Here is a 21,903-nt window from a genome sequence, read left to right on the forward strand (position 1 = left end):
AAAAATACCTGAAGAGTTAAGATTTGCTTTCCAGGACATTAGACTATGATTTGCAGGAAAGTAAAGAATAACTGCAGCAGCAGATTTTTGGTCCGTTTCAATGTTAAAAATAGGATAGTTTCTGTAATTTAGAATGCAAGTTGCTTACTGCAATGTTAAGCTAATGTTGCCTTAAGTTTGCTTTTTTTTATGGTAGACATCTTTTAATGTGAAATTTGAGTTGTCCTTTCAGCTCTTCAGTAGAAGTTCAAATTTCTTAAAACGTTAATGGTTTGTTTGGTAAACAGAACTGAGTGATGGAGACGATATAGGATTCGAACCTCAGTTCAAGGTCCAGTAGCATAGTGAGATTGAGAGTATTGGGGAAATACAGAAACAAGAGATTGAGGGAAAATCAACCCAAATGTTTGGTTTGGGATCATGGTGAGGGAAGGGGATGGGATGGTGTAATCAGTAAAGTGGATTAGAATTTGTATAAATAGTTGCATTACCTGAACAAAGGTGTGCTAAATATAAATGGTGTCAAATCTAGCCCAGATACTTTGTACTAATTTACAAAACAATTAAGAATAATGTTCACATCTAAATATCTTTAAGATCTGGTAACATGAGATTGCAGCTGGAATATTTCTTCTCAAGTCAGGAGACTGAAATGGGGCAGAGATCATATTTGCTAATGAGCTTATTAGAGTAAACTTTTACACTGTTGTCTGGGCAACTTGAGGAATTGTGCTGGTCATCACTGTTTTGCACACTGAGTCATGGTACCTAATATGTCAAAACCACCAACAACTATGGAAACATCTGTAAACTGGCTGACTTGGGATTTATTTTTCTGCTGTTAGGGATGATTGTGGACTCTTAACCAGGTTTTGGGGAGGATTATCTTCAATCCTAAAAGTAGGAAAATAAGTCAAACATGCTATTTCTTATCTTTTGGGGCATTCCTAAAATGGTCTGCAGTCAATCAAGCTATTATCTGAAATGTAGTGTCACTTAATGCAGGCAAAATTGTAAATATTTGAGTAAAATATTCATATACCCATCCAGATGCTTTTTAAATGTTGTTATACCAGCCTCTACCACCACCCCGGGAGCTCATTCCATACATGCACCACTGTCTGTGTGAAGATGTTGCCCTTTAGGTCCCTTTTAAATCTTTTCCCTCCCACCTTAAGATTATGCCCTCTAGTTTTGAAACTACCTGGGGTGAAAGACTTTGGTTATTTACCCTATCCAAGCCCCTCATGATTTCATTAACTTCAGCAAGATTACCCTTCAGCCTCTGATGCTCCAGGGAAAACAGCCCTAGCTACTCAACCTCTTCCTATAGCTCAAATCCTCCAACCCTGGCAACATCCTTGTAAGTCTTTTCTGAACCATTTTGAGTTTCCCAACATCCTTTCTATCATAGGGAGACCAGAATTGCACGCAGTATTCCAAAAGTGGCCTAACTGATGTCGTGTACAGATGTAATATGACATCCCAACTCTTATACTCCAGTGCACTGACCAATAAAGGCAAGCTTACCAAATGCTGCCTTCACTATCCTATCTACCTGCAACTATACTTTCAAGGAACTAAAGTCCTTTTGTTCAGCAACAATCCCCAGGACCCTACCATTAAGTATATAAGTCCTACCCTGATTTGTCTTACCAAAGTGCAGCATCTTACATTCATAGACTCAGATATACAACATGGAAACAGACCCTTCAGTCCAACTCATTCATGCCGATCCAATATCCTAAGTTAATCTATTCCCGTTTTCACAGCACTTGGCCCATATTCATCTAAACACTTCCTAAACATATACCTATTGAGATGCTTTTTAAATGTAGCAATTGTACCAGCCTCCACTTCCTCTGGCAGCTCATTCCATACACACCAACCTCTGCATGAAAATGTTGCCCCTTACATCCATTTTAAATCTTTTCCCCTCTCACCTTAAACCTATGCCTTGGACTCCATCTGCCACTCCTCAGTCCACTTGCCCATCTGATCAAGGCCTCATTGTACTCTTGAGGTAACTTTCTTTGCTATCCCCCTATACTACCAACTTTGGTGTCATCTACAAACAACATAGAACGTTACAGCGCAGTACAGGCCCTTCGGCCCTCCATGTTGCCTGTGGAACCAAACTGAAGCCAATCTCAACTGCACTATTTCATTTTCATCCATATGAGCATTTAAATGCCCTAAAATTGGGGGGTCTATGACTGTTGCTCACCCCTTTTGAGTAACGAAACTACCTCTGACATCTGTCCTATATCTGCCATCCCTCAATTTAAAGCTACGTCCCTTCATGCTAGCCATCACCATCCATGGCAAAAAGGCTCTCACTGTCTATCTAACCCTCTGATTGTTTCTGTCTCAATTATCTAACCCTCTGTTTCTGTCTCAATTAAGTCACGTCTCAAAGTCCTCTCTTAAGCACACAGCCTAAAGTACCTCGGCCTTTCCTCAAAAGTCCTTCCGTCCATACCAGGCAATATCCTAGTAAATCTCCTCTGAACCCTTTCCAAAACTTCCATGTCCTTCCTATAATGTGGATTTACTAATCATTCCACCAATGTTCGCATCCATGTCATTATCCTTCAAACTGACAAACATTATATCTGAAATACCTGAGGTTTACTGTATTATCGCAGACTCCGTGATGTCTGAGTAGTCAGTTGAGGGTGCAAGTAAGAAAGCTCTCTGCTGGTAAGTATTTAACGCAAAGTTGCATTGTTATTTAAGTAATTTATTCTGTAAGTAAAGTATATCAGTGTATGTACGCTCTGCATTACATTTCTATTATGTAGTGTGTGCTTTCCATTGATTATATGGACTGATTTGATTTATTATTTGATCAAATGGCACACTTCTGGTTCTGTAAGTGTCAGTTAATAAAAGGTTTGCTGCATTTGTTTTAAAGGCAAATGAGACACTAATTAAAACATGCTGGTATGATGTAATTGCTATCTCTGAGACCTGGTTGAGAGAGGGGCGGAATTGGCTGCACAATATTCCAGGATAAAGGATTGTCAGGTATGACAGGGAAGGAGTTCAAAGTAGAGGGTATGTCGATATTGATCAGGGAATTGATCACAGCAGTGAGGAGGGGTAACTTCTCAAAAGCTTCTCAAATGAAACATATGGGTAGAACCTGATCTAAAATGGAGCAGTTACATTGTTGGGAGTGTATATAGGCCTGGAGGAAGAACGCCTCATCTTCCGCCTCGGAACACTTCAACCCCAGGGCATCAATGTGGGCTTCAACAGCTTCCTCATTTCCCCTTCCCCCACCTCATCCTAGTTTCAAACTTCAAGCTCCGCACTGTCCCCTTGACTTGTCTGACCTGCCTAGCTCCTTTTCCACCTATCCACTCCATCCTCTCCTCCCTGACCTATCACCTTCATCTCCTCCCCCACTCACCTATTGTACTCTGTGCTACTTTCTCCCCACCCCTACCCTCCTCTAGCTTATCTCTCCACGCTTCAGGCTCTCTGCCTTTATTCCTGATGAAGGGCTTTTGCCCGAAACGTCGATTTTGCTGCTCGTCGGATGCTGCCTGAATTGCTGTGCTCTTCCAGCACCACTGATCCAGTGTATATAGGCTCCCTAGCAGTCTGAGAGAGAGAGATGTGCAGATCTGCAAACAAATTTCTGAGAAGTGTACAAGTAATAAGGTAGTAAGGGAATTCAACTTTGACATTAGCTGGGGTAGTCACAGGGTGAAAGATTGAGGGATCAGAATGCTTAAAATGCATCCAGGAGAGCCTTTTTAAATAAGGTCCAACAAAGTCATGGTAATTTTAGATAATGTAACCAGGCAAGTGGTTGAAGTATCAATCTGGAAGCATTTTGCAGACAGTGATCATAACTCTGTTAGATTTAAGATTACCATGGAGAAAGACCAGGATGGGCCTGCAATTACAGTTCTAAACTGGGTGAAGGCTGATTTTAATAAGATAAGGTGTGATTTGGCCACAGTGGACTAGGAGCAGATACTTTTGGGTAAGTCTGTGTCAGAACAGTAGGACACAGTCCAGAAGGAAATAAGGAGATAGGGTCAACATGGTCCAATGAATAAAAAGGAGGTGGGTCCAGCAAATCCAGTGACCCCTGGATATCAAGGGGTATACAGGATTGGATAAAGATGAAAAGGAAGGTTTATAGCAGATACTGAGGGCTGCAAACAGCAGAAGCCCTTGAGTAATATAGAATGTGCAAGAGAAAATGTAAAAAGGAAATCAGAAGAGCAAAAAGGGGGAATGACAGAATAATGGAAGGTAAAATAAAAGAAAATCCTAATTAATTTTGAAGAACATTAAGAATAAGAGGATAACTAGATTAGTTATAGAGTAGGCGAAAGTGAGGTCTGCAGATGCTGGAGATCAGAGCTGAAAATGTGTTGCTGGAAAAGCGCAACCGTTCAGGTAGCATCCAGGGAACAGGAGAATCGACGTTTCGGGCTGAAGAAGCGCTTATGCCCGAAACGTCGATTCTCCTGTTCCCTGGATGCTGCCTGACCTGCTGCGCTTTTCCAGCAACACATTTTCAGCTAGTTATAGAGTAGGGCCCATTTAGGATCACCATAGTATTGTGTGTGGAATCAGAGGGCATAGGTAGACTATATTTAAAAAAAAAAAGAAGGAGCAGAATTAGGCCATTCGGCCAATTGAGTCTGCTCCATCGTTTTGACCATGGTTGATATATTTCTCGATCCTATTTTGCTGCCTCGTCCCATAACACTTCATCTCCTTACCAATCACGAACCATCAGTGGTTCCTCGCAGAAGAGGATGACTCCCTTCCACTCTGTGTGAGCCCATAGGTGACTGAATAGATCAATGCAGCTACTGTTGGCTCTGTCAGACTGGGGCAGGTGGTAGTCATGGGAAGGGGTGGATGGGGTATTGGCTGGTTTTGCTTAGGGGAGTTCCTATCTGACCAAGTTATTTGAATTTTTTGAAAAGGTGACCAGGTGTACAGATGAGGGCAACACATCTAATGTAGTCTACTTGGACTTCAGCAAGCCTTTTGTTGAAGTCCCACATGGAAGTAAGATAGTGAAGGTAAGAGCCCATGTGATCCAAGGAAATCCAGCTGATTGGATCCAGAATTGACTGAGGAAGCAGAGGGTGATGGTTGAGGCTGTTTTTGTGACTGGGAGCCTGTCACAGTAGGTTCATGGATGATCTGAAAATTAGTGGAGAGTGGAGGATGTTAGTCTTAAATTACGCAGCAGGATCTAGCCATCTGATCAGATGGACTGATGAGTAGAAATTGGAATTCAATCTGATGTTCTTGGAAGGACAAACAAGGCAAGGAAATACATGTGAGATCAGGAAGCACCTAGGAGAGACCTTGGTAAGCATGTCCACTAGTTCCTCCAAGGTAGCAGAACAGGTTAAGATAGTATATGAGAGATATTTTCTCATCAAACTGATCAGCAATGTCATTAGACATGTCTAGAGCAGATGGGACTTGAACCCAGGTATTGCAGGTCAGTGTTCAGAGCACGAGCACTATGCTCCAGAGGCATAAACTTAAGGGGCAGGAGGTTTACAAGGGACATAAAGAGAATTCTAAGAGATTATTGTGCAAGACTGAAGCACATGGGATTGGGGCAAGTGAGAAGGGTAGGAAACTGGTTGGCAGAGAGGAAACTGAGTAAGAATTACTGGGTCCTTTTCAAATTGGTGGGCAGTAACTAGAAGGGTGCCACAGAGATTGGTGCTGGGACTCCAGCTATTCACAATATATTTTGATGATTTGGATGAGGGAACAAAATGTAGCCTCAAAGTTTGTAGATGATACCAAGTTGGGTGGGAGGGTGAATTGTGATGAGGATGTGCAGATGCTTCAGCATGGTCTGGACAGATTGGGTGTGTGGGCAAACCAATGGCAGATGCAGTGTAAGTTTTAATAAATGTGAGGTTATTCACTTTGGGAGCAAAAACAAGAGGCAGATTACCACCGGAATAGCTGTAAATTGGGAGAGGGGAGTGTGCAGCAGGACCTGGGTGTCCTTGTGTACCAATCGCTGAGGGTAAACATGCAGGTGCAGCAGATGATATGTTCGCCTTCGTTACGAGAGGTTCTGTACAGGAGCAGCGATGTGTTGTTGAGGTATTCAGGGCATTGGTGAGGCCACACCTGGAATATTATGTGCAATTTTGGTCTCCTTTTCTAAGAAAGGATGCTCTTGTTCTGGAGGGAGTGCATTAAAGGTTTACCAGGCTAATTCTGGGCATGGCGGGACTGACATATGAGGAGAGATTGACAAGATTAGGTTTGTTTCTTCTGGAGTTTTGTATTGAATTAAATTGAATTTATTGTCACATGTACCAAGATGCTTGAGGGGGGATCTCATCGAGACTTAGAAAATTCTAGCACGACTGGTTAGGGTAGATGCAGGGCAAATGTTCCTGATGGTGGGTGCGTCTAGAACCAGGGGTAACAGTCTGAGAATTTGGGGTGGGCCATTTAGGACAGAAATAAGGAGACATTTCTTCAGCCAAAGAGTGGTGAGCCTGCGGAATTCATTACCACAGGAAATAGTTGATGCCAAAACATTGAATATATTCAAGAGGCAGCTAAGTATATAGCACTTGGGGTGAATGAGATCAAAGGTTATGGGGAGAAAGCAGGATTCGGCTGTTGAGTTGGATCATCAGCCATTATCATGATGAAAGGCAGAGCAGGCCCAAAGGGCCAAATGGCCACCTCCTGCTCCTATCTTCAATGTTTCTATTATTTTTTCCTGCAGAGGTTGGTGGGAATCTGGAACTTGCTGTTTATAAGGTTGGTAGCTGTAGAAACTCTCAACATTTTAAAAGTATTTAGATTTACATTTGCAGTACAAACCATACACGGCTATGAGTCAAATACTGAAAAATAAGGATTAGAATTGTTAAGTGGTTTTTGACTGAAGCAGACTCAAGGACATGTCCATATGCTGTAGACCTCAATGACTCTGACTCTTTGGATTTTCTCCCAACTTTATTTTCATATTATTTCCCAATACTCTGATAACTAAATAAATTTTCATGTGAACAGCTTGGTCTGATGCGAATGTTTACACATTAGTAACTGCAGGAGTTACTAATGAAAATAATGAGCCGGAGCTCTTCGGTGTTCCTGAGCAGATTAAAAGGCAGGTAAAGGCTGCTGAGTTTAGGGATAGCTCTAATTTTTGTCTGAAGCTGATTTTTCTTTTTGAAAAATTGGTGCAAATTATTTTAATTTTAAAATGTCTTACAGCTACAGCTGAAATGATCAGACCACAGGGTTTGAACGTGACTTTTGCTCAATGCTTTACCTTGCTACTTTCACTTCATCACATTTACTTGTAGAATTTTGCAGGATTGTTTTGTCTTGCTGGTTGAGTTCATCCATAACAATTTCTTGAAAGTGGCATCTGCCTTTGATTTCCTGCCAGAATATAGTTGTACTTGTGCTTTTGATGTGTTAATGTATGTACTTTGCAGGATTGGGTTTTTACTATTACTGTAGGCAACTGCATGTTCTGACTGGCAGATAATTGAGAGCAATCCTATAATTCATCATGAAGGGTAGAGAAGGAATGTGCTTGCCAACCCTGTAATTTTGCATTTCACTTGCTTTTTAAGTAATTACTGCTGAAAGTTCAACCCACCTTTAAAAGGGATTAATTCACTCAGATAAAGTACAGTGGCAAATGAACAAGCAGGCATGTTGGTCTTCAAGGCAAATTTCTGTTTAAAGCTTTAAAGCCTTTCCCAGATGACTGCTTCAGTTGACTGTATTGTGGCAAATTTGGTAAGTTTTTAAATCATCTAAAATGTTTTGGGTTGTTTTAAGCTGCACTAGTGTTGATGTTTACAGGGACGCAACTAAAAGCTCTCTCATCTGTACTTAGTAACTATGTATATAATAATATAGCTGTGAGATTCCTGCAAAGCAGTTGTGCGTTTGAAGATTTGCATGATGTCTTCTCCCACAGAATCAAAGATCAGAATTTTTTTTATATACTTCATATTATCAGTATTTAATTCTCTTTCTCCAACACTTTTTTTTCCCCCCCATGTTGTATGGGGTAGCATTTACTGATACAAATGACTGGAAGGAAGATCAGCACTAGAGACCTGGCTGCAGGGTAACATAGATTGGGACCTGAATATTGAAGGGTACATTTAGAAAGGACAGGGTGCTATGTAAAATTGGGGGATAGCTCTGGTAATTTCTGAGGGTATTCGCACAGTTGTGAAGAATGACCCAAGTTCCAGATACAGGATGTGGAAACAGTTAGGGTTGAGATAAGTGATTTCTTGTCTTTTTCATTGATGAGAATGGTGTACAGACCCCTAACATTAATGACAGGGTAGAATGGTGTACAAAGAAATAATGGCAGCTTGTCAGAACTGTATGGTGATAATCATTGGGGGTTTTATTTTACAAATAGAGTAAAAATCACAAGGCAAAGGTAATCTAGATGGGGAGCTCATAAAATGTTTACTGGACAGATTTTTGGTGCAGCATTTGTCTGGAGCCAACCAGAGAGCAGACTGTGCTAGACCTGATTATTGTCAATGAGATTGGATAAGGTAAAGACCTTCTGATGAAGGCATTAAGGCCCTAAGTAACAATAATCATAAAAGATTGAATTTTACACTTAGCCTGAGAGAACAAACAGTGGATACAGGGCTAATATTTTAAGTTTAAATAGGAGCAATTAGTGTGTGCTAAAATGAACTGGCAAGTTAAGTGATGATGGATAGATCCACAATGATGCATTGGCTGACATTTCAGAAGATAATTCAGAATACCCCAAATAGATGCCTTGCAATGAGATTTAAAAATTCTATCGAGAGAACCTTTCATCCTTGGTTAACTAAAAAAGTTGAAGATAATATTAAACTGCAAGAAAAACAAATAATTGTGTAAAGGTGATTGGGCAGGTTAGGGGATTCAATGGGATATATATACTTTTTAAAAAGCAAAGAATGACTAGTGAAGTGTGTGTGATTGTGTTGCAAGTGAGTCTGGGGATTAATAATGTAAGTAAGGAGATGGCATGTGAATAGGTATTTTGCGTAGAGAATACAAGTGATATCTCAAATACCTGTAAGTCAGGAACGAGAAGGGAGGGCACAATTCAATAAGATCTATCACCAAAGAAGTGGTACTATGCAAATTGTTGGAGCTGTGACTGACAAGTCACATGGTACTGACGAATATCATCCTACAGCCTTAAAACAAGTGACTAATGAAAGTATTTCTCCTGATTTTAATTTGACAAATTTCTAATTTTTGAGGCAATTTACATTGGATTGGAAAATAGCAAATGGACTCCTTTTTCAATAAAGAGGAATGGAGACAAAGCTAGAAACTACAGGCCAGCTGTCTTACCATCTCTATCATGAGGAAGATGTAGTAAGCTAATATTAAATCCATTGTAACAAGGCACTTAAAAAAAAAAAATCAATCTGATTTAAGCAGAGTCAGTATGGTTTTGTGAAAGGGAAATAATGTTAAACCAATTTACTGGAGTTCTTTTGATTACAGTTATGACATTTGAAAGCCATCTGTATGGGTGCATGAATAGGAAGGGTTTAGACGGATATGGGCCAAATGCTGGCAAGCGGGACTAGATTAGTTTAGGGTAGCTTGTCGGCATGGACTAATTGGACTGAAGGGTCTGCTTCTATGCTATATAACTCGATGGCTTTAAGTGACATCTCTGCCTAAAGCGGAACCAGCAGTTATATTGTACATAGATTTCTAGAAGTCATTTGACATGGTTAAACATCAAAGGTTATTGCAGGAAATGAAAGCTTATAGTTTGGTGGGAAGTGATCTTTGATAGAAGATTGGCTAGCTAATAGGAAGCAGTAGGCATAAATGATGGAATAAAACTGTGCCACAGGGATCTGTGCTGGGGCCTCCACTTCTTACAACTTATATGAATGACTTGGATGAAAGGACTGAGAGTATGATTGCTAACTTTCCTGTTAACACAAAGATGGGTACAAAAGTAAGTTGTGAACAAGATATAAAGAGGATATGTTGGGATATAACAGATTAAGTGAGTGGGCAGTGATGTAGCAAATAGAATTGAATGTGGGGAATTGTCCATTTTTACTAGAAAGAATAAAAAATAAGTATGTTAATGAAATGGTGAGATATTGCCAATCTCTCTGATCTGAGTAAGGAGTGTCCTCATGTTTGAATGGTATGCAGGTTCAGCAAGTAGTTAAAAAAACTAATAAAATGTTATCGGTTGTTACAGGAAGAATTAAATACAAAAGTGGGGAGTTTATTCTTTTATACAGGACATTCGATGAGGCTAGGTGTGGAATGTTTTTCCAACATTGGTTTCCTTATTTAAGGAGGGATTAAGGCAGTTCAGAGAAGGTTTACTTGGCTAATATCTGGAATGGGCAGGTTACCTTATGAGGAAAAAGTAGACAGGCTCATATCTGTGGAATTCAGAACAGGTGAGAGGTGATTTGATTGAAACTTATACTGAAGAGTATTGACAGGAAGCATATGGAAAAGATGTTTCTTCTTGTGGGAGAGTTTATAATTGTGGATCATTATTTAAAAATAAGGGGTCACCAATTTGAGAGAATGAGAAATTATTTTGGAAGGTCATGGATCTTTGGAATGTGTTCTAAAAAGGCAATGGAGTTTTAAGGTTAGATAATTTTAAGGAAGAGGTACATGGTTTCTTGATGAGCAAGAGGCTAAAAAAGTTACCATATTGGGTAAGGAAGTGAATTTCCTTTAATTGTTCAGGTTGCATTTTCTGACTGTTGTTTGCCTCAAAAGAAAATCTTATAGCAGTAATTTTCTCTTTTTAGTGCAATGTTAATGTGGGAGTGCAAAGGTTAGTAACGGTGACCCCAGGCTGGTGGTGCAATAAACTTGAATCAAATACAACAACAGCCAAGGAGATTGATAGCTACTTGATGAGTACTGTTTTGGGAAAAAAAATGACATGCAGGACAATACTGGTGGTGTACAGTGTCAATGTGAGTGTGCTCATGGTTCTGCACAAACAGTTACCCCATGATTGGTTTAATAGTTGCCACTCTTTTCTAAAATTGCAGTTCTTTTAGAGGTGGTTTTTCTTTTGGATAACTTTTGCTAAGAATTCTTCCACTTTATCTACTCTCATTATTTAACAAATGTACTAATTAAGTTATAATAATGGGCAGTCTGTGGGTGACTGGGGCAATTTGTCAGATCCCCACCTGTTTTTGTTTATTGAATGCTTATCCTTAAAGTTAATGTGTGTTTCCACTCAAGTATCCAAATCTTATTGGTTTTCTGATGCTGCCTTTTGCCATTGTGCCATTTTTAAACATTGTTTAAAAACTGGTAAGTGTATTGCTACTCAAAGGATTGCACTATGTCTGCTGGTTATTGCTGTCTATTTATTGTGGACATTGGAACCTAGTCAGGAATTACTTGCTGTGTTGTTAAGTCTCTGTTTAGTCATAATTCCCATGTGACCTGGTGGGTGGAGAAGTGTATTAAGGTAGAATTTTTCTACCTACAGCTCAGGAGAGCGTGGATTTCTAATAAAATTATTTTATTAGTGAAGTATGTTATTGTGGTATCCATTTTGTATTGAAATTGAGTTCAAGGTTTTTGAAACAATGACAGAAATCAATCTTCTGTCATCTTCCATAATAATTGATGTATTTGATTCTAGGAGCATTCAAGATCGTGCACTTTTAAAGGTTTACCACAAGGATCCTGCCCATATTTCTTTGAATCATTCTTCGAGGGCTGTCAATGGAGATGTAAGGGTAAGTACAATTGTGGTTATATAACTAATGTGTTTGTATGCCTGAGAGAAATATTTGCTTAAACTTCCTGACTGATCTCATTGGGATGTTTGTGTGAAGTTCAGCTGGCTAAAAGTTCACACAAGATTGTATTTATGTGCAAATGGTTGACTGGGCAATGCAAAAATATCATTTTGCAAGCTTTGGTCTTTCTCCGTCCTTTGGATATTGTGTAACTCCACTCCCACTGCATCTGTTTCCACTTTTGTGATAATGATAACAGGTTTTTTGTTGAGAGCAAACTGGTTTGTAAACTACTCCTTTTTGAACTGGTGGAGCTATTACAGAGACATGTCTTTTTAGTTTTGCCATTTATGAAAAGAAGTTTCCTTAAGTTTATCTAGTTTAGAATGCCACTGATTTTACACTAATGCCTAGTCCTGTGAGTCATAGCATTACAAAGCACTACATAAACTAGTTGACAGGTCAGCCACCTGTTCAATGTGAAGGGGAAGGAAGGACAGTGAGAGGTTTGAATTGTTCTAGACAAGGTGTAGCAAATAACATTAGTGATTACTGCCCACTTTTAACCTTAAGGGTAATTTCCACGACTTTTCTGAAATTTGGTAATAGTACTGAGGTTAATAACAGTAAAGTAAGTTAATGTATGTGGCAAACAATATATCTTCAGACATTGTGTAGTAGCTGCCAGAGTGCAGTGTTAGCTGGCAATGTATTAATTAGTTTTATCTTGCCTGCCTAATTGACAACTGTGTGAAAACTCAACTGCGTTTTACAATTTGTGTATGTGAACTTGTCAATATTTCTCTCCATATAAAAATCAATTAAGGTTGTTTTGTTAACAAATTAATTTTGTTAAAATCAGTTAGCAAATTATATTTAATTAACAAGCAGAACCAAAGGCCCCCTTTAATATATCCAGCAGCACTGTACGCAGGTTTTCTTTTCATCAGAATCCGAAGTGATTACATCAGTGTGTATTGAGTTCACAAATGCCCTTGTGTTCTCTGATATTGCATGTACTGATACTCCTTGCCAGATAGAAACATGTGGAGCAGTCAGAGCTCGTTGGCTTTTTTAAATGTGTGTTCAGCAATAGATTTTAGGTGTGGTCTTGTAGCTATTTCAAGACCATAAACATATCATTTCTTCTTGCTCCATGTTTGTATTCATATGTGGTGAGCAGCAGTGAACTGCTTTCATCGGCTGGCTTCAGAGGTGAGTTTTCTGCACATTTACCACAACCTTGATTGTGTTTTCTGAAAGGAACATTCCAGAAGTTATTGTTGGAATCTGCTCCTACGCAATCTGGTTGTGAAAGAACAAACACTTTTTTTTCATTTTACATCTGCAGTCCATTTTAAAATGAAGATTTAGCAACCAGAAGAGCCAGTCAGTGAAGGTATGTGCACTTATGAAATTAAATCGGCAGTTGTCGAAAACTGAATTGATGTTTCTGTTTTGAGGGGGTGGCAAGGTTAAATAAATCTGTTTGAATGACGGTCTATATTCACATTGGCTTGGCAGTAGCAGTAGATTGTTGCAATACCTGCACAAGAGTCTGCAGAGAAATTAAAGTGATCATGAATGTCTTTGATCGGGGCTAACAACAATTTGTCAAGGCATCTGTATGCGATTCTCACGCTGAAATATTTGCCTTGTGGAGTTTACTAACAACTTAAATTGAAAATATATCCCAAGTTTTAATTCATGTTCAGCTGGTGTGGTTGATGTTATTTTGATTTGTTGTTTTTGCAAGATTGTCATCAATGTAAATACCTTGAAGAGATAATGTAGGAGTTCTATAATAGACCATGTGCTCAGTTGAAGAAGTTGAGCTAAATGAGACAAGGAGAAAGTAAAATTACTTTGTGCTCCTTTGAAATGTTCCAGGTTTGTCTTTTTGGTGACTTGCTTTTTAAGGTGGGGGGGGGGGGAAATCACATTGTATTAACATTCTAACATTGTTGGCAGGATGTCTCATTTGGCAGACATTCAGTACTAGGCTAAATCTAGACTAATGATTTTCTTACTCTTATTAATACTCTGTCACTTTTTAGCCCTTTTTAAATACATTAACTCTAACATACCTAGTTGTGCTCTCTTGCTTCCCTCAAGTGGCCATTTTTTGCATTTGGACCTGGGTAATGAATATTAACTGAGATAGTCTGTTTAGTTCTCTTGCTCCATTATTCAGAATCATGTGCATTTATGCAAGTATCTATGACCTGGTAAAACATCGCGAGATGCTTCACTGGCATCAGCAAATAGTATTTGACCGTGGCAGAATAAAATCCAATCACAGTAATCTTGCAGCAAGTGAATTTTAGTAGCTCAGCATAAATCAACACAAGGACCTCCCCAGTCTGTGATTCAGCTGTGATCTTGCTAAACTTGCAAAGTCATTGAGGGAGACCTGATATCAATTTGATCCTCGCTGTGTAGAATTATTCTTGATCATACTGATTTCTTTATATGTGAAATTTCAAATGCATTGTCATACAGTGGGATAGGTTCTAGTTGGCAATATAAACAGAGTCTTTTTCAGAATTTGAGTAAATTAGATGTTTACTGTGCAAGTTTACTTTGGCTTGTGATATATTTAAAGTTGAAATTTTTTTGGCTAGTTAATAACTAATTAGTAAGCCAGCCTGAAGTGAAAAGGAAAGCAAAATGCAATGACTGCTTAAAGTTGGAAATTAAAATGGAAACTTGAAGTTCAAGGTCTGGCAGTATAGAGTTCTCTCTCGAGTTAAGGGTTTTGACTTTTCGTAATGAGAAATTTTGAAGTAGGTGAAATGGGGAGTGGGAAGGAGAAAATGAAAAGGAAAGGACAGTCATTAGAAAAATGATAGGTGACATCTGCAAGCTGAGGGAGCCAGGTCTCATCTTTCGATGTGGCACTGTTACTGCCTTTGGACCAGAAATTGAAATCAGCAGCTTGAAGACATAATCTGTGCATAGCTCTCTCGCCGCCATTTTGTTCTGTAGTCTTTGCCTGTGTCGACCTTGATTATGTTTTGTTTTGCTTTCAGTTGTCAGCTATTCATTATCCTGTCACTTCTAAGTCCTCTGGATCTGACTTTATTTCTTTATCTAATTGCTACTCCCACCTGCCTCTGCCCTGCCAGTTGTCTTATCATTTAAAATCTCAAGTCCAGCCTTCTGATAAACTTTCCTTGTCTCATTTTCACCCTCCTGTGTATCACTCTACCCTTCCCAGCTTTTATGAAAAATCATGAGTTGAAAAACTCACTCGATATTGCCAGATCGCAGTGTTTGGGCATTTTCTATTTTCATACAATACAATAAAGTGTAGGTTTTTTGTGACGAATGGTGAATTAAATAAGATTAGGGAAACCTGGCAGGAGTGGTGGTGTACTGTGACTGCAGAATGTGGGAATCTATGGAATGCACTGCAATTAAATTTGCATTTGCATAAAATTTCTGCAGCTTTTGTAATTTTGGCTCAGTTACTGAGCTAGAGTCTGAAATACATATTTAACTGGCCATTGGGTATGGCTAGAGTTACTGGAAAACTTTGTTCCAGAAGGCAGTTGAACCCCTCGGGTTACTCAATTTCAGAGTTGGTCAGTGGTGAATGACGGGAGTATTTGAGCCATGCCAATATGGGAAACCTATACAGGGGGACCCTTGATTATCTGAACGTGATGGGCGGGCACTGTTTCATTCGGATAATCGATTATTTGGTTAATCAATTTAAATGCTTTTCCTCTGGGACTCGAGTTTTTAAAGTCTGTTCCCCAGTCAGGAGAGTAGCAGGAGCACCCCTCAACCCTGTGCACACCCGGGCCCTCTCTGGGGCAGCTGGACTGGACACCAACAAGACTGCTGCTGCCTTTGTGGGGTAAGTCTCCAAATAGCGCGTGCACGCACACAGCCACAGCCCCCCACACAACATTTTACTGCAACATTTTGACAGTTTCCACCTCTGCCCTGTACAGGCCAATGTTGGAGAGATTATCTGGGGAAGGGGGGGGATGTTTAGGGTACACCCCTGTGTAGAACCCCAGGGAAAGTGTGATAGAGAGGGAGGGCAGGCAGTCAGTCATTTGGAGACTGTGCCTGTTTAATCCCTGTAAACAAAAGATGCGATCATTGTTGGAAACACACATTTGATGTAACGTTTCCTTTGGGTAGTGATAGAGGAACCTCAATCCCCGATTTGTATTCAATTCACACACACTGTGTGCTACTTTTGTGAATGAGGGGAATCTTTGGGTGGAAAGAGGACTGACCAGAGCACCAAGGTGGAAGACTCGTTGCAACTGAGGGGACAGAAAAGGAAGGTGACAGCATTAGGAGACATTTTGGTCAGAGAGATGAATACAGTTCTCTGTAAATGTGACCATCTGTCCAGTTCCAAAATTAGATCTTCAGGCCGGTAAGGAGCCTGGATCCTCCCTGTCCCATTCCAATTGTAATGGTCCATGTGGGCAACCTTGACATATGTCAAACTAGCAATGATGCTCTGGTTGAGAATTTGAGTTGGGTTCCAAATTAAAATACTGACCATCAAAGGAAACTATATTTGCTTATTAGTGGAGCCATGTGCCAATTGGCATGTGTCGTGCAGATTAGAATTTCCATTTGAGGCCCAAGAATGAGTTGGAAGAAGTTGTTTCAATTCATGGGGCACTGGAAAGATTGAAATGTTCAGATTAAACCAGGCTGGGGTCAGATTCCAGGCCAATCGCATAACTAGCGCTGAGCACAAGTCTTTAAAGGAATCTGTGGAAGGGATATTTGAAAATCCAGAAGAGTTCAAGGCACCTGAATTCTTCAGCAATGTTGTTGTTAAACACCAAGCAGAGGAGCTGAGTGGCCTGGTGGAAAGCAAACTGGGCGTCACTGACCAGCTTATTGTTGAGCCATGCTGCTTGATAGCACGATTGATGACCCCTTCCATCACTTTACTGATGTTGAGAATAGACGGAGCAATAATTGGCTGGATTGGATTTGTCCTACTTTTTATGTACATGACATACCTGGGCAATTTTCCACATTGTCAGATAGAGTCCAGTATTGTAACTGTACTGGAAGAGTTTGGTTAGGGGAGCAGCAAGTTCTGGAGCACAAGACTTCAATTCTATTGCTGGAATGTAGCCTTTGCAGTATCTGGTGTCTCCAGTTATTCCTTGATATCACGTGGAGTGAATTGAATTGGCTGAAGACTGGTATCTGTAATGCTGGGGACTACTGAAGGATGCTGAGATGGATCATCCACTCGGCACTTCTGGCTGAAGATGGCTGAAGCATTTGCAGCATTATCTTTTGCACTGATGTGCTGTGCTTTTCCATCAATGAGGATGTGGATGTTTGTGAAACTGCTGCCTCCTCTGTGAGTTGTTTAATTGTCTACCACCATTCACGACTGGATGTGGCAGAACTACAGAGCTTAGATTAGCTCTGTTGGTTGTGGGATCTCTTAGCTCTGTCTGTCAGTTGTTGCTAATGCTGTTTTGTATCCTGTTGGGTAGCTTCACCAGGTTGACCCCTCATCCACGGTATGTCTTGTGCTGCTCTTGGCCTGGCCTGCCCTCCTGCACTTTGTTAAACTAGGGTTGTTTCCCTGGCTTGATGGTAATGGTTGAGTGGGGGATATGCTGGGCCATAAGGTTGAAGATTGTGCTGGAGTCCAATTCTGCTGTTGATGGCCCATAATGCCTCCTGGATACCCAGTTTTGTGTTGCCAGATCTGTTCGACGTCTGTCATATTTAGTACAGTGGTAATGTCACACAATATGGCATTGTAAAGACAGGACTTCATCTCCATAAGGACTGTACTGTGTTCACTCTTAGCATTGCTGTTATGGGAATATGCACCTTCAGCTGGTAGATTGTTAAGGATGAGGTTAAATGTTTTTCCCTCTTGCTTCTCTCACGACCTGCTGCTAGATTGGGTCTGCACTGTCCTTTGGAACCAACCAGCTCAATCAGTAATGCTGCTGCCGAGCCACGCTTGGTGATGGACATTGAAATCCCCCACGCAGAGTACATTTTGCACCCTTGCCACCCTCAGTCCTTCCTCCACATGGAGGAGTACTGATTCATCAGCTGAGGGAGCACAGTATGGATAATTAGCAGGAGGTTTCCTCGCCCATGTTTAACCTCAAGCCATGAGACCTAGTGAGGTCCAGATTCAATGCGGAGGACTATAGGGACAACTCCCTCCTGTTTATTCCACTGAGCTGCCATCTCTGCTGGATCTGTTCTGGAACTCTGTTGGAACATTGTCGGGATGGTAATAGTGGTGTCTGGGATATTGTCTGTAAGGTGTGATTCCGTGAGTATGAATATGTCAGGTTATTGCTTGACTAGTCTGAGAGATAGCTTTCCCAAGCTTGGCACGAGCCCCCAGATATTAGTGAGGAGGATTCTGCAGGTTGATTAGGTACTAACCTCTGCTGTATTCATACCACCTTTGGAAGCAATTTATTGTTTTCTTTCTCCTAGATTCACTCGCAGCAGGGCAGGAGGACATTCATCCCATTGCGTCTGTGCCAGTTGTCATAGAGAAATCCAGTCATTTGCATTCACTTGCCTGATGTCTGTAGCCCCGTGCATATGTTTATTAAAGTGCCCGTCCAGTTTCTTTGTGAAATCATTGTTTGTGCTCCCATCAGCTCTGGATGGCCAGAGTTCAATTTTTTTGAATGTTCCCCTGATTTCACTTTCCCAATTTACAGTATACTATAGATCTTCTCTAGTTTGAGGAGTAAAGTAGGAGTAGGCCATTTACCCTGTTGAACCTGCTCCACCATTTAATTAGATCATAGTTGATCATCTACCTCAATTCCACTTTTCAGCACAAACTCCACATGTGTTGTTACAGGTATTGAGAAATATGTTAAATGTCTTTCTCAAACAATTGAGGTGGATATTTCAAAGATACCCCACTCCAGGTGAAGAAATTTCTCCTCACCTCAGTTATGTGTGGCCTACACCTTATCTTGGGCCTATGTCCTCTGGTTGTGTTTCATCAATTGGGAAAATTCTTATCTACGTATCGCCTGTCATAGCTTGTGAGAATTTTGTAACTTTCAACGAGATCACCTCCCATTTTTTTCAAAACTCTAGCAAACGCAGGCTCTTTTTTTTTCCCTAGCCTCTTGTCATAAGAAATCTCACCATTCCAGGAATTAGTCCGTGAACATTCACTTCCTGTATGTAAGGTGCATCCTTCGATAAGGAGAAAATAAATCTACATACAATGTTTTGGGTGCAGCGTGTACCAAGGCTGTATGTAATTGCAGCAAAACCTCTTTGCTCATGTACTCAAGCTGTCTTACAATGAAGGTCAACATACCACGTTAGGGAAAACATAAGATGCTATTATTAAAGTCATTACAACAGAATAATTGGATAAGATCAAGCTAATAAGCAGTGCCTTGTCAAAGGGAAATCCTGTTTTAATTGATTTATTAGAGTTCTTTTGAAGAAGTAAGTTTCACTATAGGTTAAGCAGAATCAGCAGATGTGTTGTGTTTAGATTTTGAGAGGCATTTGATAAGTGCTGCATCAAAGTTAATTGTGGCGAGAAAGAGTTCATGATGTTGAGGGTCTCACCAGCATGGATAGAAATTGGTTGACTAATTAGAAGCAGAGGATAGAAATAAGTGGGTCTTTTTCAGGCTGGCAGAATGTCATGAATGGTGTACTGCAAGGGTTGGTGCTGGGGTCTCAACTCTTCACAATTTATGTCTCGACTAATAAAGGCAAGTATCCCATTTGCCATCTTGACAACTTTATTTACCTGACTTTGCTACCTTTAAGGGACCGGTAAGCTCCCTCTGATCCTTAGGTGCTTTCCAGTCCAACTGTACATAATGTATTCCCTTGCCTTGATTGTTCTGTCCCAGTGCATCACCTCATTCTTATCCAGATTAAATTCCATTTGCTGTTGATCAGTCCATCTGCCTAATCTGTCTATATGCTTCTGTCATCTAAGGTTATGTTTCATACTATTTGCCATCCAACCAATTTGTGAATCTGCTGTTCAACCCTCCTATGTTTCAAGTTTAAATCATTCATATAAGTGACAAACATCAAGGGGCCCCAACACTGATTTCTACAGCACCCCACTAAACAGACATCCAGTCACCTAAATAGCTCTTGACAATTACTCTCTGCTTCCTGCCACTCACCCAATTCTGAATCCAATTAGCTAAAATTCCTTCGATCCCATGGGCTTTTACCTTTATCAGTCTCCCTTGCGAGACCTTAACAAAAGCCTTGCTGAAATCCAAGTAGACTGTTGAATGCATTGCCCTTGTCTACACTCCTGGTCACCACTTCGAAAAATTCAATCAAGTTACAAAACCATACTGACTTTTCTTGATTAATCTCTGAATCTACAAGTGCAAATTAATTCTGTCCTTCAGAATTGCTTCCAATAGTTTTCACAAAGCTGAGGTTGGCTTGACCATTCTGTACTTATTTATCTCTTGCGCCCTTCTTGACTAAGAATATATCATGATCATGTGGTGCAGGATGGATTCTTGCAGTATCCACTAATAGACTGCCATCCTGAGAATGACCTTTCCATTCCTATTTTGTTTTCTGCCAGTTAACTAATTCTTAATCCATAACCATATGTTATCTGCTTTCCCAATTACCTGAACCTTGAAGAAAAGCAATGGAAATTGGATTAAACTAGCTAACTAACTAATTACAGCTTCCTCAGTGGAAGAAACATAAACTTCCAGTAAATTTCAGTCTAATGCAAATGAGACTTGACTAGATTTCTAAGACTGACCCTGAAAATTTGCAGGCTTGCTCTCCCCTTTTGCACAATCTCCCTTCCTCCTCTCTAATAACCATAGAATCCCTAAAGTGTAGAAGTAGATCATTTGACCCATCTCAGCCACATTAGGGAGATTTAAACAATCCTTAGAGAAGCACATGGATGATTTTGGGATAGTGCAGGGGGACGAGCTGAGAATAGTTCACACGTCGGCGCAACATCGAGGGCCGAAGGACCTGTTCTGCGCTGTATTATTCTATGTTCTGAGTTCACACTCTACCTGCGAAGGCCATCACACCCAGATCCCCCTTATCTCCGTAACCCTACATTTTCCACAGCTAATTCACCACGTTTGCACATTGGGCAATTTAGCATTGCCAATTCACCTAACCTGCACATCTTCGGACTGTGTTAGGAAGCCAGAGCACCCGGAGGAAACCCGCACAGGCAGAATGTGCAAGCTCCACACAAACAATTGCTCAAGGCTGGAATTGAATCCGGGTCCCAAGCACTGAGCCATTGTACTGTCCCTTCCTTCTGTTTTCCCTGCAGTCCTTACCTTTTCAGTTGTTATTACTTTTGGTTCTAAATAATTCCATCACTTTTGCTTTTCAATCATTATATTGCTTTTGTCAAACTTAACTTAGCCTTTAATCAGTTTGCATTCTTATTTCTTTTCATTTGTTGCAGTGATTTTGTGTTCTAACTATCAAGTATGATGGCAGAACAGATGTAACTTACCAGCCAGCATTGATGAAACTAAAATGACACTATTATTATGGATGGGGAAAGTGACTTCACCTGACACAGCAGAGTATGAAACGTTCTACACTGACGCAAATTTGCATTGACTTTGACAGAAAAGCCTGGTGTAATTTGCTAGACCAAATATTGAAGTAGAGTATTTTCTTGAAGGAAACATCTGTCTGTGCCCTGGAATGGATTCTGTATGATTTTCTTTAATATATTTATTGTCGTATTTTCAATTGGATTTTGGTTGGATTTGCTCAGCAGTGGTGGTTGGTATTTGATTTTAAAAGTGCTGGCCAGCAAATTGTCTGAGAATTGTGTTGAATTTTAATGTTGCTTGACATAATTTGTACAGAATTTTAAACTAACCAAATACTTTTTTTGTACTGCTGGGAGAGAAACAACATATTCAAAAGTTTAAAATGTAATCAGGACATGCAGAATGTATAACATGTAGTTTAATATTTGGACTGTGAGCCTTCAGTGCAAAAGTGCTGCTATGTTATAGTTACAACTCTTGGCAATAGGAATTTAGTCCAGATGTAGAAGATAAGACTTGTATAAACATCAAAGTATTGAATCTCCGTGCAACCTTTCATG

The 21,903-nt window shown here is 40.2% G+C and overlaps 1 protein-coding gene across 13 annotated transcripts in view; it reads left to right on the forward strand.

The window, feature by feature from the left end:
* The window catches only part of LOC122550039 (sickle tail protein), a 720,789-nt gene that overhangs the window by 560,968 nt on the left and 137,918 nt on the right, over positions 1 to 21,903 (forward strand). For 10 of the 13 annotated variants that reach the window (XM_043690462.2, XM_087987428.1, XM_087987424.1 and 7 more), the window contains one exon: positions 11,690 to 11,786. In XM_043690462.2, the coding sequence (XP_043546397.2) occupies positions 11,690 to 11,786 (97 nt within the window). Of the gene's footprint in view, positions 1 to 7,683; positions 7,789 to 11,689; positions 11,787 to 12,919; positions 13,005 to 13,073; positions 13,189 to 21,903 lie in introns of those variants that run through there. The other 3 variants (XM_087987430.1, XM_043690468.2, XM_043690466.2) reach the window with 3 other exon arrangements.

Source organism: Chiloscyllium plagiosum, unplaced genomic scaffold (assembly GCF_037043375.1).
Source record: "Chiloscyllium plagiosum isolate Xiang-an unplaced genomic scaffold, Cpla_swu_hap1 HiC_scaffold_5, whole genome shotgun sequence".
Classification (NCBI taxonomy): domain Eukaryota; kingdom Metazoa; phylum Chordata; class Chondrichthyes; order Orectolobiformes; family Hemiscylliidae; genus Chiloscyllium; species Chiloscyllium plagiosum.